Source organism: Rhyacophila brunnea, unplaced genomic scaffold (genome assembly GCF_057557595.1).
Source record: "Rhyacophila brunnea isolate RB1 unplaced genomic scaffold, BYU_Rbru_1.0 scaffold_11, whole genome shotgun sequence".
NCBI classification, from domain to species: domain Eukaryota; kingdom Metazoa; phylum Arthropoda; class Insecta; order Trichoptera; family Rhyacophilidae; genus Rhyacophila; species Rhyacophila brunnea.
Window position 1 is genome coordinate 246,951 of NW_028232763.1, and position 19,745 is coordinate 266,695.

The 19,745-nt window shown below is 37.4% G+C and overlaps 1 protein-coding gene across 1 annotated transcript; it reads left to right on the top strand.

Annotated features, from left to right (window-relative positions):
• Positions 1-1,156: 1,156 nt before the first annotated feature.
• On the top strand, positions 1,157-17,986 carry LOC147078255 (WD repeat-containing protein 26). The gene is made up of 10 exons (XM_085957826.1): positions 1,157-1,985; positions 5,486-5,651; positions 6,100-6,284; positions 7,471-7,735; positions 7,837-7,970; positions 8,552-8,669; positions 8,752-8,880; positions 9,561-9,697; positions 15,138-15,354; positions 15,517-17,986. The coding sequence occupies exons 1-10, from the start codon at positions 1,783-1,785 to the stop codon at positions 15,691-15,693; spliced, it is 1,731 nt and encodes a 576-aa protein (XP_085813952.1). The 5' UTR covers positions 1,157-1,782; the 3' UTR covers positions 15,694-17,986.
• The last annotated feature ends 1,759 nt before the right edge of the window (positions 17,987-19,745 follow it).

Genomic DNA, 19,745 nt, shown 5'->3' on the forward strand with positions numbered 1-19,745 from the left:
AGACATTTCGACTATCATTCTTTCTTTTGTCTGTTTGTTTATAATTTATTTTTACCGTGATTTATCCGATTGTTCTGCTATTCGGGGCGGAGACAAATCCAACAAATCAAAGATCATAAAAATCGGTCCAGCTGTTCTTGAGTTATACATATGGTGTAACTAACCCGACTTTGTTTTATCTTTGTCTTATCTGTGATATCTTGTAACGGATTCTTTGGGAAAAGTAATTTTTAAAAACCGTTGTCATTAAATTTTATAACTTGTAACTAAATGTGTAAGTCACGAATCATATTATGTAATTTATATGTTATACATATATAATAAATAAATACAACAATTAAATTTGTGTAACCTATTGTGGACGACGAGCTATAGAAGGTTAGAATTTCATAACAAGTTCATATTTCAATAAATGTGTTGCTGTTTTTGAGACAAATAAGTAATTGAATTAATTAGTATTGGCATCACTAATTAGTAGTCAATCGCGTTCCTGCAAAATTTCTGCCAAATGATCCGAGATCCAACATCCGACCGTCCGGTTTGATTTGTTCGATTGAGTTTGGTTTGGTTAGCTGGAACACAGCTCAAATATTAATAATAAAATAAGTAATCACAATGGAGATAAAAAAATGCCAGCCATTGCCTGTGTCAGAAAATCGGAATGCCAACTGAGCGATGTTAATATTTGTGGAGTTTACCAATTCAATCATGCTTTATTTATGCGTTTCCTAAAAATCTCATAACATAGGTAACTATCCAACAACTATCCTTCTGATTTTTTTTTTTTTTTTTATTAAAACCTCCTGATTATAATCAAAATTCGTATACTATTTTTGTCTACCATTTATTTGAAATAATATGTATAATAATAAAATAATAAGATACCTTCCTACCTAACTAATTATATAAACCCAATAAACTATAATAAGAAACTATGTTTTTCATAAATTATATGAATATGAAAATAGTGATAATTTCATTAAGGTAGGTATACCTACCTAACTTTATTAATAATATGCCAACCGTCTGACGTACGTATTTTTTTTATAACGTTTGCTAAATATGAGTTTTTGGAGACTTTATCTTTTTGATTTTTCACAAATTTATTTTTTATCATCGTCATTGGATTTGAAATTGCTTTTGTTTTTAATAAATTGACGGCCATTTTGAGAATGGAAAACGACGACGTTCAGTCGCTGGCTCTCGTTAAGTACATAGACAAAATAATAATACCGTGTCTTTACTCTTTATAGATGCAGAGTGCAGACAAAGAGTCGATCGAGGTCAAAAGGGAGTCATCGCAGTGCGCACAGCTGTTTATTTCAGTTTCAGCTGACTTTTGTGTATAGTGCCAGCTCAGTGTTTTATTTTTAAGACTGCATTAATAGAAAATCGAGACGATACGGAGGAAACGTCAAAGCATATCCGTCAAAGCTGACGCGAAACAATATGAGGAAACCAATTCTGGCGGAAATGGATTCGTAATTTTGCAAACAAAGAAATGAATCTCTGACACTTTCGCCTTTTCCCGATTCATCCGACGTCTCTCGGCCGTCCGAGCGCAGCACGGGAAGAGCACCGAGAACCATGGCCGTCATCGGCGCCGTCGCGTCGGCGGGACTCCTCTCGCGGTAGGCTTTCCGTTGCGTCGGAGAGTGCCCCGAACGATCGCCGCGGAATCCGTCCGAATTAAGCCTGGCCTCCACTGATTCGTCGGGGGACGACGGCGCCGGGCACCAGCCGCCGCGCAAGAGGTGTCGCAGGCTCTCGCCGCACCGAGAGATGCACCAGCAGGGCGCCGTGAACGCCAACGGCGTGCAGGTGAACGGGGCGGCGACCGCCGACGCGAACGGCGCCCCCGGCTCCGTCCCCGCCCCCGCCTGCGTCGACGCCAACGGCGAGCTGCCCCCGCGCCTGCAGCTCGACCAGACCAATCAGGAAATCGTCCGCCTCATCGGCCAGCACCTCAAATCTGTCGGACTCGAGTTTGTATCAATTTCCTTCTTTTCATCACATTTTCCTCATCTTCTTTTCGTTCTCTGTTTTGTAGTACCTACTTACTAGTTTAATCACAGTTCGCTAATTCAAGTCTATTGTTGTGAAACGTAGTCTAAAAAAATAATATTGGCACATATACTCAAGTGCCATGAAAGTGTGCATTATTATGTAAAATTGTACTTAGGTAATGCCAAATTATCGTATTTATAGAATTTTGGGTTTTCACCGCGTGTACTTCTTCGTCGAGGAAAGCAGGAAATTAAGATAACAGATAACCGTGAAAGTCTCAACTGCCAAGTATACCACTAAATTATATTCTGAAAACTATACTCGCTAACTAAACTATACCTTGCAAGGTCACCATAATACCTACATAAGTTGTGTCGTGCATTCCTGAAATCTTTCTCCAATTGGATATACCTACATTCACGGGCACGCTTCATATTATTTTTTGGAATGTATCGACACGATGATGGAGATGTGAAAGTTTTCTAAAGGGTTTCAAGGGTTGCTTCGGCTATTGAAAATGACATGTTGATCTGATTGATCAGTATTCAAAAAGTTTTCATAGTTTCAAATTTTATATATACCCTTCCCTGGTTCTTCGCTGCCACGTACATCCGCTGAATTTGTCTATCCAGCGGGTTTTATGGTGTCCCTGTGGTCATTCAGTGCCCCTCGGGTAACCGTTGTATGACAGCATTTATCCGGCGGCCGTAAACTCACCGAATGACATGCCGGTTCATTACTATTTCATCTGTTTAATGACCTCTATCACATTTCGTACTCTTGTCTGCTTCCTTATCTATTGTTTTCTTTTGTGGTCTTTACGCGTCATGTCCGACATGCACCTTTCGATGCCACATTGCGCCACTCGTAATTTGTGGATTTCTCTTACATTAGGAGTCCATGTTTCACACACATACTTGAGCACTGTAGCACACATCAGTTGAACATTTTATGCTTAAGACACACTAGGAAGTCACTTTTTAAGATACTTTTCAAGCACCCAAATGCACTGCATGCCAGTTTGACTAGGCGAGTAATCTCATCATATACACTGTCAATTGACATTTGTTTTCAAGATATACGCAGTTGTTGACTCACTCGATTTGAGTGCCATTGATGAGGATCTCTTTGGTTCAGCAAAGCAGTTTATTATTACATTTGTTGTCGGCACATTTAAGCATGCTTTCCAACTATCATTAATTGTAAGCTCCTGCATCCTGTTCTGAAGTTCTTCTCACTCCTGGGTTATTCGTAAAGACAATTGACTGAGGTATTCGCCTGTAATGGCGATTCCATTGTTCTCCCAGTCAAGTCGCCCGAATAGATCTTCCAGAGTAGCGGTGAATAACTTGCAGGAGTTCATGTTGCCTTGTCGGACATCCTTATTAATAGGAAACCTGCAAGAAGGCTTATGAAGCTCTACGCTGGATGTTGCATACCTATATAATATATTATAATTATAATCATATGGTGATAAAAAAAATATTAGAAAACAAAACCACAAAAATAAAATCACAACAAAATCGTAAACAACAATACAGAACTAGTCATAACAAGTCACAGTGGAACTGACAAGGCGTTAATCCACGCAACAGCCTCCGGTGCATGGCTGAAACTCCTCCGGGGAAGGCACACATATTGCGATGTGGTCTGCTCGCAAAGTGGAGAATCTTTCAAGGCCTACTTACGCATCATACAAGCACACCTGGAATGTCCACAGCCAGGGTTGAGACACACGCTGTATTCACGTGTCAAATTGACTGTGCAGTTTGTCTAAGGCCATTAAAGGCACTTACGGTTTATGGCCATCTTATAAAAACATTGGAAGACAAACCCGCTGTATGAGCAAAACCGTATGTTTAGGAAAATATGATAAAATTAGTTGGAATTAGTAAATTTTCAATAAATAATTCCATTTATCTCTATTAGCACATAAGAGATTTTAATAATATTGAGCATGGCAAGTTTTTGTTATTACCAATTGGCTTAAAATTTCTTTTGTGATTAAAAAAGAAATAAAAATTACATAAGTATCGGTAATATGCATAAGTCTGAACTTCGAAAAGATGCTCACAGATGAAACAGTGTTTTCAGTAGGGTTTTCGTCTTTGTCCTGCCCCCTCTTCATTGAGAGATTGTCATTATGGGCTTTGCTTGTGGCAATACTTTCAATCGATCAGATATCGCATCTCGTCTATTTGTTTGATGCACAACAAACACTGTCTGGTGCTCGTTTGCTGTGTGCCGTGTGCTGCGCACTGTGCATTCACATGGGTGAAGGTGGGTACATATTGATGTTTATTTTTCATCATTATCTCAGTTGCCCTTTCACCTTTTCCTGTCGATATATTAAACCAGTATTTAATCTCATCTTCATCTGAAATATTGTAATGTTTACTTTGAAGTATACTTACTTGAAATACTTTCTTGTATTTTGATGTTGCACCTGTGTTCGTGTCCAATCAGGCCTCGCGCTCTGGGTGGATTCGAGCATTCTGAGAAAATACAAAAAAATTATGAAACTGTATGTAAGAGAAAAGTTTGTTTATAATGTAAATCAAATATGTGACGGTGAAACATTTAAAACAGAGGGCCTCAGGCAGTAGCTATTTACAAACATCTTTGACATGTTTCTAGTAAATAATATATTCAGGACCACCACCCGATACCTCTGCACAGAGTTAGGTTTATTATTATTAATATAATACATTAGGGGTACATTTATATAAATCGGATATGTAATAATTACACTATATACATCCCCATACACACATATAACGGTTTTAACCTGGGCCACGAGACATTGGGTTGTTTGCACTTTAATTATTTGTCACTCACTGTAATAATCGTAGTTGGTAATTTTGCACTTATTTTATAATACAATGTTTAGGTAAGTATTGTTATTGTTTGCGTGCTATAACAAACTCAATTTTAGCAGGATAACCGCGCGGGCGGCATCGTTGGCCCCCTTCTGTAGAAAATATTACATAAAAAAGACACATGCATTAAAATAGATATGAGTAGTAATGCTCAACCGCAAGTCAAACTCGTGCTAGAGAATTCTACTGTCTCGGTTCTATCAGCGTTTTGTTGAAGCGACTGATTCAGATCGGATCCAGAGCGAAAGAATGAATGAATATATATATACAAAACATGTTGGGGTTTTGTCTATCTCGAAATTATAATTTTTTTTATCCAGGTGTATCATTTTCAGTCGAGATTTTATCTACTGTCGACAGTGTGTATAATTTTGATAAATTGAGATTTAGAATTAAAAAGTAACCTATGTACGTAGGCGCTAAAGAGAGACATTTACATATTGTCGGTCATGCAGCCCGCAGGGAAGCGAGTCTGGAAAGCTCGCCTTCCGTTCTGCCGATTGCGGGTTTGAATGCTGGGGCTCGGTCGAATGTGCATTTTTTTCACTGCGTATATGTGTTCACACGGATGTCCATAATAGGAGAGGTGTACTTTGCAGAAGGAGCGCGTCTCTTCTGATGGAGGAGTCGGGCTGCCATCTGGAGCATCCGGCGGCGGCCACCTTCCGCCACCACGTGTTGCAGGGCGACTGGACCAAAGCCGACCATGACCTTCGACAGCTGCACGACCTGCTCCACGCCGATGTCGACGCCGACAGTCTTGTCGTGAGTCTCTCTCTCTCTTACAAACTACTGTATTGCCATTTCTGTCTAAATTTCGTGTTACATCTAATGTTACCGGAAATAAAATATTTTCAACATCTCCAATTAAAAAGACTATCTTATTGTGAAGCAAAAAACAATGCAATCTCTTTCATAGTGATTGTGATAACATCTAATATATTTAGATTTATTTATTAATTTATTAGAAATTATATTTATTTACCCATTTACATAGTAACAATGAGTTTTTCTTGAATATAACATTTCCTCATTCCCTGTGTTCTTCGACTACCCTGCGGTATCTTCCTCAACATTTGTGGCGATAAATGCAATTCTTCATCATTATGTGGTATGTGGTGGAGAAGTGTGAGTGTGCAGTCTGTTAATTGTAAGGAGAAAGCGTCAAGAAAAGGTCGATTGACCTGTATGCAATATGGATTGTCGGTTTCAGGAAATGAAATTCCTGCTGTTGGAGCAGAAGTACTTGGAGTACCTGGAGGCGGGGCGTGCCCTCGACGCGTTGCACGTGCTGCGCAATGAGCTCACCCCACTGCAGCATCTTACCCCTCGTGTGCACCAGCTTTCCTCCTACATGATGTGCTCCGATAACCGAGACCTCTACCAGCGAACTGAATGGTTTGTACTTTTGTTTGCTTTTTGACTTCCTTCCCTGTGAGCGGTTTGTTTTTTGTTGTCTACGAAATTTGCATCGCGGCGGTCTGATTTTGATGAATCTATTTGTTATTTTTTTCGAAATGATCCATAATTCAAAGAATCTACTGCTGTCAAAATGCACGATATATTATTTGTATATCTCTACTTTTCGCATATATGCGTTTACTAAATTGAAACTTGTAGTCTTGACAGATATACTTTGGAATGTTTTCTTTATCGATTGCAAGTGTAGAGTTTTTATCTCACATTTTAGTAATTTTCATACTGTGTAATACCCGACCCGGTTTCAACCTTCGCTGATATCTTATTTTCTATCGTTCAATGTGTCATTTCTAATATGTCTAATGTTCTTCTGTCGAGAATTGACAAAGGATTTTAGTAATTTGGTTATCATGATAAATTACTCGAGAAAAATTTTCAGGGCCGTTTAAGGAGACGGTATCCGGAGTTCGAGGTATAATGAGTAGCCGTACAGGCTTTTTCCATTTTGGCGAGCGATTGTGTACTTATTTGTCATGTCCGATAGCTTCAAAAAAAAAAAATCCATCCCCTCATCGTTCTTTTTTTGAATACAAATGTCTGAATTTGAGAAATTTCCATTTGTTTACGAGTGATTTTGATTGTTTCACAATAGGTTTCCGATTCGACACACGCGACTTTATTTCCACGCACTCGATTGGGGAAAAAAAATCACATGTTTGCCACACTGGATTACGATGTAAATGTCGTCTCTAAGTCTCTAAAATCTAAAACATTAGATTTAGAAGAATAAAAATACTTTATGCAGTCATTGAATAAAGAAATAATAGGGCTTCAAAATTAGCATAATAGATTTTTGGGTTTCCACCGTGTGTACTTCTTTCCTCGACGTTTCGGGCTCGTTGCAGAGGCCATTATCAAGAGATATGTCTCCCAACGAGCCCGAAATGTCAAGGAAAAAAGGAAAAAGTACACACGGTGAAAACCCAAAAATCTATTACGATAAAAAACAACCGTGAAAGTCTCAAACATTATAATTACTTCAAAATTATATAAATAGATTTTCTGAAAATACCCTACGAGGCACATGTGGGCCCTTAAACGAACATTCTTTTTTCCGGTCATGGGCGATGAAATAAAGGAGGATTTTTTTTTTGGATGATTGCAGGAGCGGAGCAGGCGCAGCGTCCCGAGGGCGCGTGCTGGAGCGCGTGCAGAGCCACCTACCTGCACGGGTCATGCTGCCCCCTGCCCGGCTGCTCGCCCTCCTGGGGCAGGCGCTGGCCCTGCAGGCGCAGCGCTGCCGCTACCACACTGCTCCTGCTCCCGACCCCTCCCTCTCCCCCTCGCCGGCTCTCTCCCTCTCCTTTCACGCCTCGCTGCTGCAAGACCACTGCTGCCCGCGGGGACACTTCCCCGCACACCCCGTGCAGGTAAACCATCTTTCGATTTTTATAGTATTTCCATGATTGTATTAAAATTGAAATACACATGACTCGCCTTTTACAATGATTAATGAGGTGTGTCTGTGCAGATCCTGAATGACCACTGCGACGAGGTGTGGTTTTGCAAGTTCTCCCCGGACGGCCTCAAGCTGGCCACCGGGTCCAAGGATACCACTGTAATGATCTGGGATGTCGATCCCCGCGCCCTCCGCCTCTCCCACAGGTTTTTCTCCCACTCTTTTATTATTCTGTTGTGTTACCCAAATTGATGATGTGCATGCCTTTGAAATATTACCTTGGCTTTCAATAATTGTGTTAATTTCAAATATCCATATACAGTAGATCCTCAATTATCTGGTTATCTGGACTGATCGAGGACGGAGGTAGTCAAAATAAAAATAAATCTGAATAATCAAAAAATTTAAATCATTTGTTTACAATATTTCACTTCAATTCAGATTCAATTTCATTGGCGCATTTTTCTAATAATTAATGAAACAGGTGATTTAATCTAAACATAATTAAATCTGATAATCAATTTTTTTACGTTAAAGGAATTCATGGAGGTAGGAATAAAATGAAATACATTAAATTTGTTTTTCTTGTGTATGAGTTCACCCAGTATGTATTCACCCAGAAAGGTTCCAAGACCGATTTCTATTAGGAGTCTTATCATCTCCTCTACGGTTTGACCGTCATCCATTTGGGAGCGAGTTGTCATCTCTATGATTGAGGGAAAATTAAAATGTGTCAATCGTATCGTAATCGCCTATCGCCTAATCAACCTGTTCTTTGTCGTTTCAGAAAAACTTTGGAAGGCCATTCGTTTGGAGTGTCATATCTGGCTTGGAGCCCCAATTCTAATTACCTAATTGTGGCTGGTCCTGAAGACTGCCATGAACTGTGGATATGGAATATGGAGGTGACATATCTTTCGTCTCTGTCTTGATAGTTGGAAAGAATAATGCAGATGGATTGTGTGTAATAATCGTGGAATGTTTCAGACGGAAGAGCTGGTGGTGAAAGTGTCTCACTCCCCGGAAGACAGCCTCACAGCCGTGGCGTGGCACAAGGACGGCAACAAATTCGTGGCGGGCGGCATGCGCGGCCAGTTCTATCAGTGCAACCTCGAGGTTTTCTCTCTTTCTTTCTCGTCAATACTCCCTGTTATGCGACATCTGTTCAATTGTCAGTAGTGTAGTTCACATTCTGTTTCCATTTTCACGTTAATGTTTTTTTTATGTGGATTATCGATCATCACATTTTTGTTCACTTTAGACTTTTAGACTGTTTACTGTCAGTTGTCTATCACACCATTTCTAGAGTACCTATTGAAGACTATTTTTTATCTTTTCTTTCTATGGGTAACTCACCTTTTGAGATTTTCCGGACGTCATATAGCTACACATTCCTATAAATTGTACGCAAAATAAATATATTCCATCAGAAGACAATTGACAATCTGTCGAATTAAAAATGAATTTTTCATCAGTCAATAGATTTTTTCGGTTTACTATTTGGTCGGCGACCTTTTGTAAAACACTTTATGACAGCCTCTGTATGCTGCGATCCGTGGGCGGGAACCCGTGCTTTAAACCATTCAGGCTTATGCAAAATTTATCAATAAATAACGGTTTTGTTTTTCTGCATTTCTCAGAAAATGAGGTGTTGAGAAAATGAGTCGCAGTGTTAGCACTAAACGAAATGGAGGCTATATTTATTATCTTGGAATTTGATCATCCGCAACCTTAGAAATACATGCACAGGAGATGTGTTATATATATATGGGCTAATGTCTGTGCGTATTTGACAGGGCACGATACTGTACAGCTGGGAAGGCGTGCGTGTGAATGCGTTAGCATGCCGGGCAGATGGGCGGAGCGTGCTGGCAGCCGACACCCACCACCGCGTGCGCTCTTATGACTTTGAGGACCTCAGCGATTGCAACCTGTCAGTGTCACTCTCACTCTCCTCACTCTGAGTCAACTCAGTCACATTCACACACATTCACACACAATCATACTCACTCACTTTGTATTATGAACAATGTATATTTTTAATGAAATGCAGCGTCAGCACAGCATTTTGACATATTGAAAACAGATTGAATGTCGTAACGTAACATCACAGGGCTCTGTTATTTATTGTTTTTTGGCTTTTAAATATCGACTGTTATCGGCAAAACAACGTAAGCGACACTTTTTGGTAAATTGTGTTTTAAGCTGAGAACTGTTCAATATCACCTAGCGCATAAGTGACAAAAATATTACAGCGCGATCTCATTCGCGTGACATTTTTTTAGGGTCTGTGCCTTTTAGCGTTTTAACTTGTTATCGCATTATAAAGTAAAGCAAAACAACGTAACCGACGTTATTTGATAGTGTAAGCTACGGTAGGGTTTATTCGGTGGTCCGTCTGGTAGTGAGTTTTGCGAAAACCGATATAAGAGGAAAGCACGCGCCGTCCAGTAAACCTGGCTGAGATAAAATAAACCTGGTAATAGAGTTTATTAAACAATAATTACCCGCCGTTCCATCTTACTACTGTTGGAACAATCTACGAAGAATAGTATCTTCCTGTAGATTTTCGAAATGTTAAATTATAAAATTACTAAATTATTAAATAATATATACCTACATGCTTTACTATGGAAATCAATATGATGAAATGACATTTCATTATTCAGTATTTCTATCAAGTACAATTTTTTTTGATCGTTTAAGCTAGTGAAGTCAAGTTTATATGATTCAACAGAAAATTTAAAAAAATTTAAATTAAAAAAGTTCTTTTTATCTTGTAATTATTATATTTAAATTCCTATTTAAGTATTTATTGTTATTTTGTAATATTGGTAAATACATATTTTGTTAATATTAGGTTTGTAAAATACATCAGGAGGAGTTCTGTTTACATTCTCTTATTTACCATTGTAATATCAATATTAGGTACCTATATAATATATAAGGTAAATAATTGATGTAAGTAGCTTCTTTAAGAGGGGGCTCAAGAGGAGGAGATTGAAATATAATCTTGTCAAAATATTATATCCATTAATATTTTTAAAATGTTAATTTCATCATAGTATTATTATTACCTAATTCAAATTGAGCTTAGGTTGATACTCAAATACTATTATAGTATGTTTATGATTTCGAGAAAATAATACGATGATATATAATCCATATCAATTATTTGAAAACAATACATTTGCATGTAGGTACATGTATAATATAGTGAAAAGGTCAGATACCTGTTTAATTTTCAAGATAACATCAAAATTTGTATATACTTACCTATATGAAGAATATTCGACATTCATGAGTGAGCACGGCTCAAAGCTATGAAAATGTGTTTTTTTCAATTTGAAAATATTTTAATTGTGTATTATTTTATTACAGATTCATAATACGTTATATAACTAATACAACATACTGTTTTTTTCTATGAATAAAAAAGACTGGAAGGAACATATTGTGTCACGGCAATCAAGAAAGACCGGAAAATATGGCCAACAATGCATGATACACAAACATAAAATACACAAAATTACCTATTTAAGTTTACCGCACACGTGCAGACCACACGATATTTGTTTTCGCAAAGTCATCGCTTTCCAAAATGGCGAATTTGGTTGCCAGTTTTTATGGCGATGAATCGGTATGTTCCTTCCTGTCTTTTTTTATTCGTAGGTTTGTTTACTATGTACACCAAGAAATTTCCATTTATAAAATCCAAAATGAGTTTTGGAATATAATGCAACTAAAACTAGAAAAATTCTATCATGGGTGTTTACTTCTTGAATTAGTTGACCCCAGAAACAACAGGTCCATTCCACTACGTGAACCACAGTGGATATTATGCAGGGTCCACATTGGCAACATGTCGCCGGCAACCTCGTTAAATTTTACGATAAGTATGATAATTATCGTAAAATTTCTTAAGCCATTATGATAATTATCGTAAAATTTATCGAGGTTGTCGCGCGACATGTTGCCAGTGTGGACCCGGCATTAGATGCACAAAACTTGAATAAAATATATTATAAATAAAATTTAAAAAGTACAATATAATTAATTGCGTCGACAGCCCTGGCGTCGCCCGCCAGTCAGATGGTCTAATAAAAAAATAATGTATCTAGTGACTGTATGTTAATAATTATTTTTAGGCACTCATGATATAAATTATTTCGCCCATTGCCTTTACATGCAATAATGGTTCTACCTACCACTTGTTTCACTAGTATAAAAGTGAAGTTGCGCAGTCAATAAAAAGTCACTTTCTTTTTATAATAGGCAGACACTAAATTCTACGTTTTAAAAAATATGCATTAGAATTAAACAATACCTATTATTTTTAATACGTAGGTCCTAAACATTACAAATAAACACTATTCATTATTAATGTTTTTTGGATAGCACATGAAATAAAAATGTAGGTAGATATGCATTTCAACATCCTTCGTATGTTCTCGGACAATTTCAGGTTAAAAAGTTATTAATATATTATTAAGTTTATATTGTGGCAACCACATAATTGAAAATGTCACCATCATATTGGTTGCAATACTTTCTCCCAAACAGTTGATTAACAAATTGAATTTAGTAACATTTACGTACCTACCTATATTAGAAGATATTATTTTTTGGTCACCCCATTCTGTCTTCATGTCGACTGTGTTTATGATTTAAATTTAATTTAGAGACCATTTACATTTGACACAAGCATTGTCGGCGACCTTTGTATATTGCTAGTAGACCAACAATTCCGGACCACATATAAAAAAATCATATTTTCAATTCTCAAGGGCAATTCTGTTCTGTAGAGCTTACCCTTAAGGATAAATTAGGACGTTCTACAGAATTGGCCTTGAGAATTGAAAATATGATTTTTTAACATGTGGTCCATAATATCTGGTCTACTAGTTAATATAAAAAGGTCTTGTCAAAGTTGTTTGTGTTAATAAATTTGCTGACTCATATTTCACATTTATTTCATCAGGGCTGTCGAAGACATAAATCATAATATATATTTATAATTTTAAATTTTTATTTATAATATATATTATTTAAGTTTTGTGCATCTAATGCCGGGTCCACACTGGCAACAAGTTAATTTGCTGGCAACCTCGTTAGATTTTACGATAATTATTGTAAAATTTCTTAAGCAATTATGGTAAGTATCGTAAAATTTAATGAGGTTGCCAGCAACTTGTTGCCAGTGTGGAAATGGCTTAATATCCACTGTGGTTCACGTAGTGGCATGGACCTGGGGTTAGCTAATTCAGGAAGTCAACACCCATGATAGAATTTTTTCCAGTTTTGGTTGCATTATATTCCAAAACTCTTCTGTAAAAATCGTTTCCGAGTTTATAAATGGAAATTTCTCAGTGTACATAGTAAACAAACCTACGAATAAAAAAAGACAAAAAGGAACATACTGATTCATCGCAGTAAAATCTGGTAATCAAATTCGCCATTTTGAAAAGCGACGATTTTGCGTAAACAAATATCACGTGGTCTGTACGTGTGCGGCAAACTTCGAATGTGTTTGTAATTTTGTGCAAAGTGCGAATGTAATGTTTTCAAATAATTGATATGGATTAATTATACCATCGTATTATTTTCTCGAAATCATAAACATACTATAATAGTATTTGAGTATCAACCTATGTTCAATTTGAATTGGGTTATAATAATAATATACCCGTATATATATCAATAGTATGTTTGCTACAAAATCCACCCAAGTTATCAGTACGTACTTGCACAGGTTTGATTAAAAACCATGATGAAATTAACATTTAAAAAATATGAATGCTTAATATTATTTTGACAGCCCTGTTTTCTGATCGGCTTCATCTCGCAGGTGTTCATAAAATAATAATAATTCTCGGCAGGCAGAAATTATCAGTAATAATAATAATATTTCTTGAAATAGTTGGTCCTTTTTATACTGTGGTTAAAAAATTGGGCCTCTGAAGCACGAAATCATAGTTATTCGCTAAGTGTCGAACTAAGTGTCAACTAAGTGTCAAATATCTGACGTATTTGTCGAATTATGCGATGTTGTAACTTTATCACTACCTGAATTAGTCATAATACGTGTCGACATTATTGCCCATACCATGGGGTACTCGTGAACAGAGTCACCATACGACATGAAGTCTGTGGGCATGCGCATTGACCTCACGCCGATATGTAGTTTAGTTTTGAGCTGTCAAAAGTGAAACGCTAAGCTGCGAAAAGATACAATTTTACTATTGGACTCGCGAGAATAATTATTAACATATTATTATTTTATATTTCACCAAAGCATTGGTATTTATTTTTGTTATATGTTTATATTATATTATTTTGATATTTCGTTTCCTATGTGACAGTGACATTGAAAATCAAAACGTCAAAATGAATGAGTATCGCTCACGGAAATTGCGAGATACCAATTTATAAACAATAAAGATGCCAAATTATAATATTATTCACAATGTTACTGAATACTCTGTTATCTTGAGTTCAATTATGTTAAAGATTTATAATGGTTTGTAATGAATAAATACCTACATAAAAATATATGTTATTAACCAACAAAAATAATGATTTCGTTAAACATTTCACATTTGACGTTTCATCTCATACCATAGACATCGATTTTCTCGGTTTTGGCGGTGTTGCCAACTGATCACTCGCGGGTTAAAAGAGTCCTTAGCGAGAGGCTACCAGAATAGATATTATAGTATACGTCATGAAACGGGCGATACTAACTTGTCATGTCGCACAATTGTCGCGCACACGAGTCGATAGTTAGGAAATCGCAGGCCTGGTCTACTGTTTAAATTAAGTGCAATTCATTTTGATTTGCGATGTAGGAAGCGCAGAAGGGTCCATCTGTAAGAAGATTCAACATCTTCGATATACAATACAAGAATTCAATATAGGGGAACTGTCAAATTTCATAAATTTATTGTTATTGTTCCACCATGGTGTCATTATAATAGATTGTATGAATGGCTTTTACGGTCAGAACCTTTTAGGACATTATCCAAAATCTACTCCAAATTGTCGATAATGATAATTTACAAACATAGTGATGGTAACAATATGTGAAATGATTTTTTCTGAACTGATTTGTCATATAAATGACAGAATTCTGCTTAAAGATTTATTATTCCTGCAACTGCAGAATCGATCCATTGTCTAACCTTCCCTCAGTGTCTTGTAGCATTTCTTTTGATAGTAATTGATGAATAATCGACGCCGCCCAGCACTCCAGCTTTGCGGGTATAGATATGTAAGCGTGTCACATTTCTCGAGTAAAATGATCTACTTCAGACGCAAAGAAGGCAAATCGTGATCGTAGCGTTATTTTATGTAATATTCGGGAAATCTTTCAGGATCCACGAGGAGCATCCGGTGATGGCATTCACGCTGAACCCGGCGGGCACCCTAGCGCTGTTGAATGTGGCCACGCAGGGCGTGCACCTGTGGGATGTGAATGCGCGCTCTCTGGTGCGCCGCTTCCGGGGCCTCTCGCAAGGACACTTCACCATCCACAGCTGCTTCGGGGGTGCCAACCATGACTTTATCGCCAGCGGCAGCGAGGACAATAAGGTCTCTCCTCTCTCTTCCCTACTTTTGCAAATATAATATGGATAATATAGATTTTAATTCAATTAAACGACAAAAGTAGGCTGAAGCTATCCTGATCATTATCGATTTGTGAGTATTAAGTGCTTTATGCGGTTATAATTAGTAAAATTTTAATTTGGACAGGTGTACATCTGGCACATGCGAGAAGAGGAGCCGATAGTGACTTTGACGGGGCACAGCCGCACAGTGAACTGCGTGAGCTGGAACCCTGTGTTCCCTGGTCTCCTGGCTAGCGCCGCCGATGACTGCACCGTCCGCCTGTGGGGCGCCGCCCCCTCAAATGCTGACGCTCGAGACTGAACCTACCTCCGTCCCCCTGCCGCGATACGAGTCGTCTCTTCATGTCCACCCCTCACGGCCCGACCGGAGGAGGCCGTTCTTTCGCCCTCGATTGCGTCGATGGGAGACGTCGGACAAAGACGTGAAAATGGTGGCCGACTGAGTGGATCGACGTCTTTCCCGCGTTCGAGGCGGGTGAACTCGGGAGTCCGTCCACACAGAGGGTGATTCCTTATTTTACTCATAAAAGACGAGCGGGGACGGATTCAGTTGACATTGTCAGACGTGACCATCTCACGGTCTCCTTGAAGTGTTGTGAAGTGCGTGCTAAACTTTTACACGGAGTGAAATTTTTGTGCCGTTCGATCTCTCGATTGGAGCCGATTTCGCAGCGCAAACTCTTCTTTGGACGGCGGACTCCAACCGAGAGTGGCCGCATGGCACGGACCGTGCTCAAAATTCTCGGCCCGTTGAACGTGTGTTTCGATGTGGCGGAGTTCATTTTGTCTATGGAAGATTTTTCATTTCTGTCGTTGTGAGTGTTTCATAAGAGAAATTATTTGTAGGCGGTATTTATTAAATTTAATATAGACTCGGTTTTGTTTTTTTTCAGATACGTACATGTGAATAAATCGTCACCCGTTACGTCCGCATTCAGTTTACCATAAAAACATGATTGATTACTTGCGCTCATAGAGCATTTTACCCAGACTGGGTGACATTTTTTCTCATCCAAGGGAACCAAATGTTGCGTTCCCTCCCTGTTCTTATGACATGAACGGGTGGATGTCGAACTTTCCGGTGACGCTTTTCGTCTCGGCTTCGGCGTTCCGCCGGTTCGTGTCGAGAGAGCTAAAGCATTTCCTCAAATATTCTTCAAAAGCCAAAAAGAGAAGTTTCATGGACATTTCGAATTCTCTCCCTGATCGTACTAAGAAAATACCCTCGGCTCAAGACATCGTCGATATTAAATTTTAGTTTTTTACGTGTTGCGAAAAAATAAATATAATAATTTTACTTAGGCATACGCAAGCCATAGTTGTGCGTCGGAGCTATCATGTTAAAAATGACATTTTGCTGTAGGTATGTTAAAATAATTTAATTTTTAATGTAATTTTGAGCCTAGCCCGCAGGATCTCATCTTCTAAGTCTGGGAATTGAGTCAATTCCATTTTTGGGGAAAATGAGCTAACCTAACCCTTGAATGGGTAAAATAATGTTTTTTTATTCGTAATGCAAATATAAAGACGAATGCATAATATGTAGGTATATGTCAAGTCACAGAAATGGTTTCTTACGAAGCGAAAGACATTGTCTCCAAATATCCTTTGGATAGGTTGGTACTATAGATGCATATAAAGTTATATTATTTTTTTATATGTGCAATCTTAAAGAACCTTTCAATCAATTCGACGGTTACTTTTACTAATGTAGGACAGTTATTTTAAAAAGTTAACCGGATTCTAATGATATGTTTTCTAAAACAAAATGCAACAAAGAATTACAAGCTTAGTGACCCTCCGATTGGACTGTATTATGCTTCGAAAGGTCAAAAGAAAACAGGGTGTCACTGTTTTTAACTGGAAGCATATTATTATTTTTATATTTACATACTCACTTGGACACTAGATTATTCAGTACATACTCACATAATTCACCACTCCTCTGCTCGGGCTATGAGTCTTGCATAGATTCTTGAAATCTATCAATGCCTGAGGATGACGATAAATAGATCTTTAACTTAACCTAACCTAATCACGTATCTATGTCTACAAATGCCTGTTGGATAATTATCGACAGAGGATGTATCGACGGAAAATTATGTTTCACTTTCACCCATTTTCTGCTGTTTGCTAACTTGGCATGATGTTCAACATCATAAGGGATCGGGCATTGGGCACTTACTAGTAGAGCTGAGAGTGCTGCATAACAGTCATTACAATGCATCTGGTTAAATCATCTATCTAGTACTAAAATAAAAAGAGAAATAAATGACAATTGCTAGTAAAACCTTATGGTCTATGTTCTTTTGTGACTGTAATTCTAGAAGGACATTACTCTTTCATCACGTGACCGATAAGCTCGCACCGCAGGCAAAAAGTGTGCAATGTTGTTTTAGTTGGTATTTAAAATGTTATCAGACAGATACTCTCGTCTTGTAGTACATTTTTAACCGAAAATAAATGGTGTCAGTTAGCAAAATCTGCCAAAATATGTCAGAACCGCATTAAGGTCGCCTCACGTATCACGCCGCAGCGCCAAGCTGACGCATGACAAAACATTTGATTTCCTGAAAATTACTGACATCAATTTCAAAAAAATGTTCATATAATACTGTGTTCTTGAAAAATGCTTCTAGTCTGAGAGAATATCCTGAATATTCTTTTGAAATGCGCACATAATTATTATGTAGTAGATTTTTTTTCCCCCCCCAATTTCCCAACATTGTATATTATTATAATAGTAAATACATTTTTTGATCAATTTTAAATACTACCTATTTATTTTATATTAATAGAGGAGTGAGTAGTCCTCGAGTCAAGGAAAGATGAACATCCACTGTGTGCATACATATCATGTATTGCTTGATCTATAAAATGCATACGTAATGCAGTTCAAGTTACAGAATTAGTTCAAATGTATTATAACAAATCGATGACAAACCTAAATAGAATTTCATTTATGGAAATAATAATGAAAAAGATATCAGGATATTTTTTTATAATTCATTAACGCAGAATACAAAAATTAAAATACAATTGGCTTTCAAATTACCAGGGCCAGGGCGATAGCCATGTTAACCGGGCATCGGATGAAAATAAAATACATTCGCTCATGGTATGATAGATAATGTTTATGCATTTGAATTAAATTTGATGTTTGCGGTGTCGAGAGATGCACTATTTTTATATTTCTACAGATGATTTATTTCCCGTTGGCGCTATTGTAATCTGTAAACCTTCATCATGTTGAAAATGGGTAAACGTGTTATGATAGTTGTGTAGCTTCAGATATTTTCATCAGTCTTCCGGATGAACTGTAAAATCGATTGAATCCTGAAGATTTTCCCATCTATTCCTGTAAATTGCGAGTGAACTGTAAACTTACGAATCTTCTCTGATGGTTGCAAAGGTGCCTTCTGACAATTTTATTGTTGCGACATTACTGTGTGTCGCAGACTTATGAATGTAATAACTAATTATTATCGCAACTGTGGACATTTCTCACGCACGTTTCTCGAGCCTATTGTATGTATGTATGTGTATAATTTTGGGAGAGTAATTTTACCATTAAGCGACTAGTAATAATAACCGTAGTGGCGTGCTAAATGAGTTTTATTCTTAATGATAATTTATTATCGGTAACATAGATAAGGACGAGGAGGCGATTTTGTTTTAAAGGATTGACTGCGGGCTCGTTTTATGAATTTATATTTTGTAAGACACGATCCCATCCCATCTCATCGTTGAATCATTCTTGCGCATGCATCTTCCGTATCTATCTCGTCGCGAATGAACTCCGATTTGTTTGTTTGAATTGACGGTTGACGCCTAATATTTAATTTGTTTTATTTTAACTTTGGAGCTTATCAGGTCTCTATCTTAATACTGTACAAAGTGTGTGATTCTGCAATCTCAATAAAAACTTATACCAAACATTCGACTATAACGGCGTCCGACGATGACTGGATGACGATGATTCGTCTATTATGTTTCTCTCTGTAAACATTTATAATCAAAGTCAGGGAGCGACTGACTTCGGTGACCCCGACGATCGACAATCAACCGCCGACCTGAGATATCATTTTATTTCAATCCTTTGAAAGTTTTATTTGACTGCTCGGATACAAATAATTAAATTAAATTTCAAACTTCAAATAGAACAATAATTTATAGTATTAATGTTTGATTTATATAAATTGTATTAAGATTTTTTTTGGGAGTAATATATTTTTCGATTTATGGATAATAAATTCTGTTGCCGGAAGATTAAAATATCAATATAATATAGAAAACTTTGTATGAAACGTGCGTTTCATTTATTTTATATCCGCCCATCCTATCCGCAAATGT

Bases quoted from the DNA above. Each gene is read 5' to 3' on its own strand.
- LOC147078255 (XM_085957826.1), top strand. From the start codon at position 1,783: ATGCACCAGCAGGGCGCCGTGAACGCCAACGGCGTGCAGGTGAACGGG. The intron at 5,652-6,099 runs GTGAGTCTCTCT...TGTCGGTTTCAG, and splicing joins TCGACGCCGACAGTCTTGTC to GAAATGAAATTCCTGCTGTT. The intron at 8,670-8,751 runs GTGACATATCTT...GGAATGTTTCAG, and splicing joins TGTGGATATGGAATATGGAG to ACGGAAGAGCTGGTGGTGAA.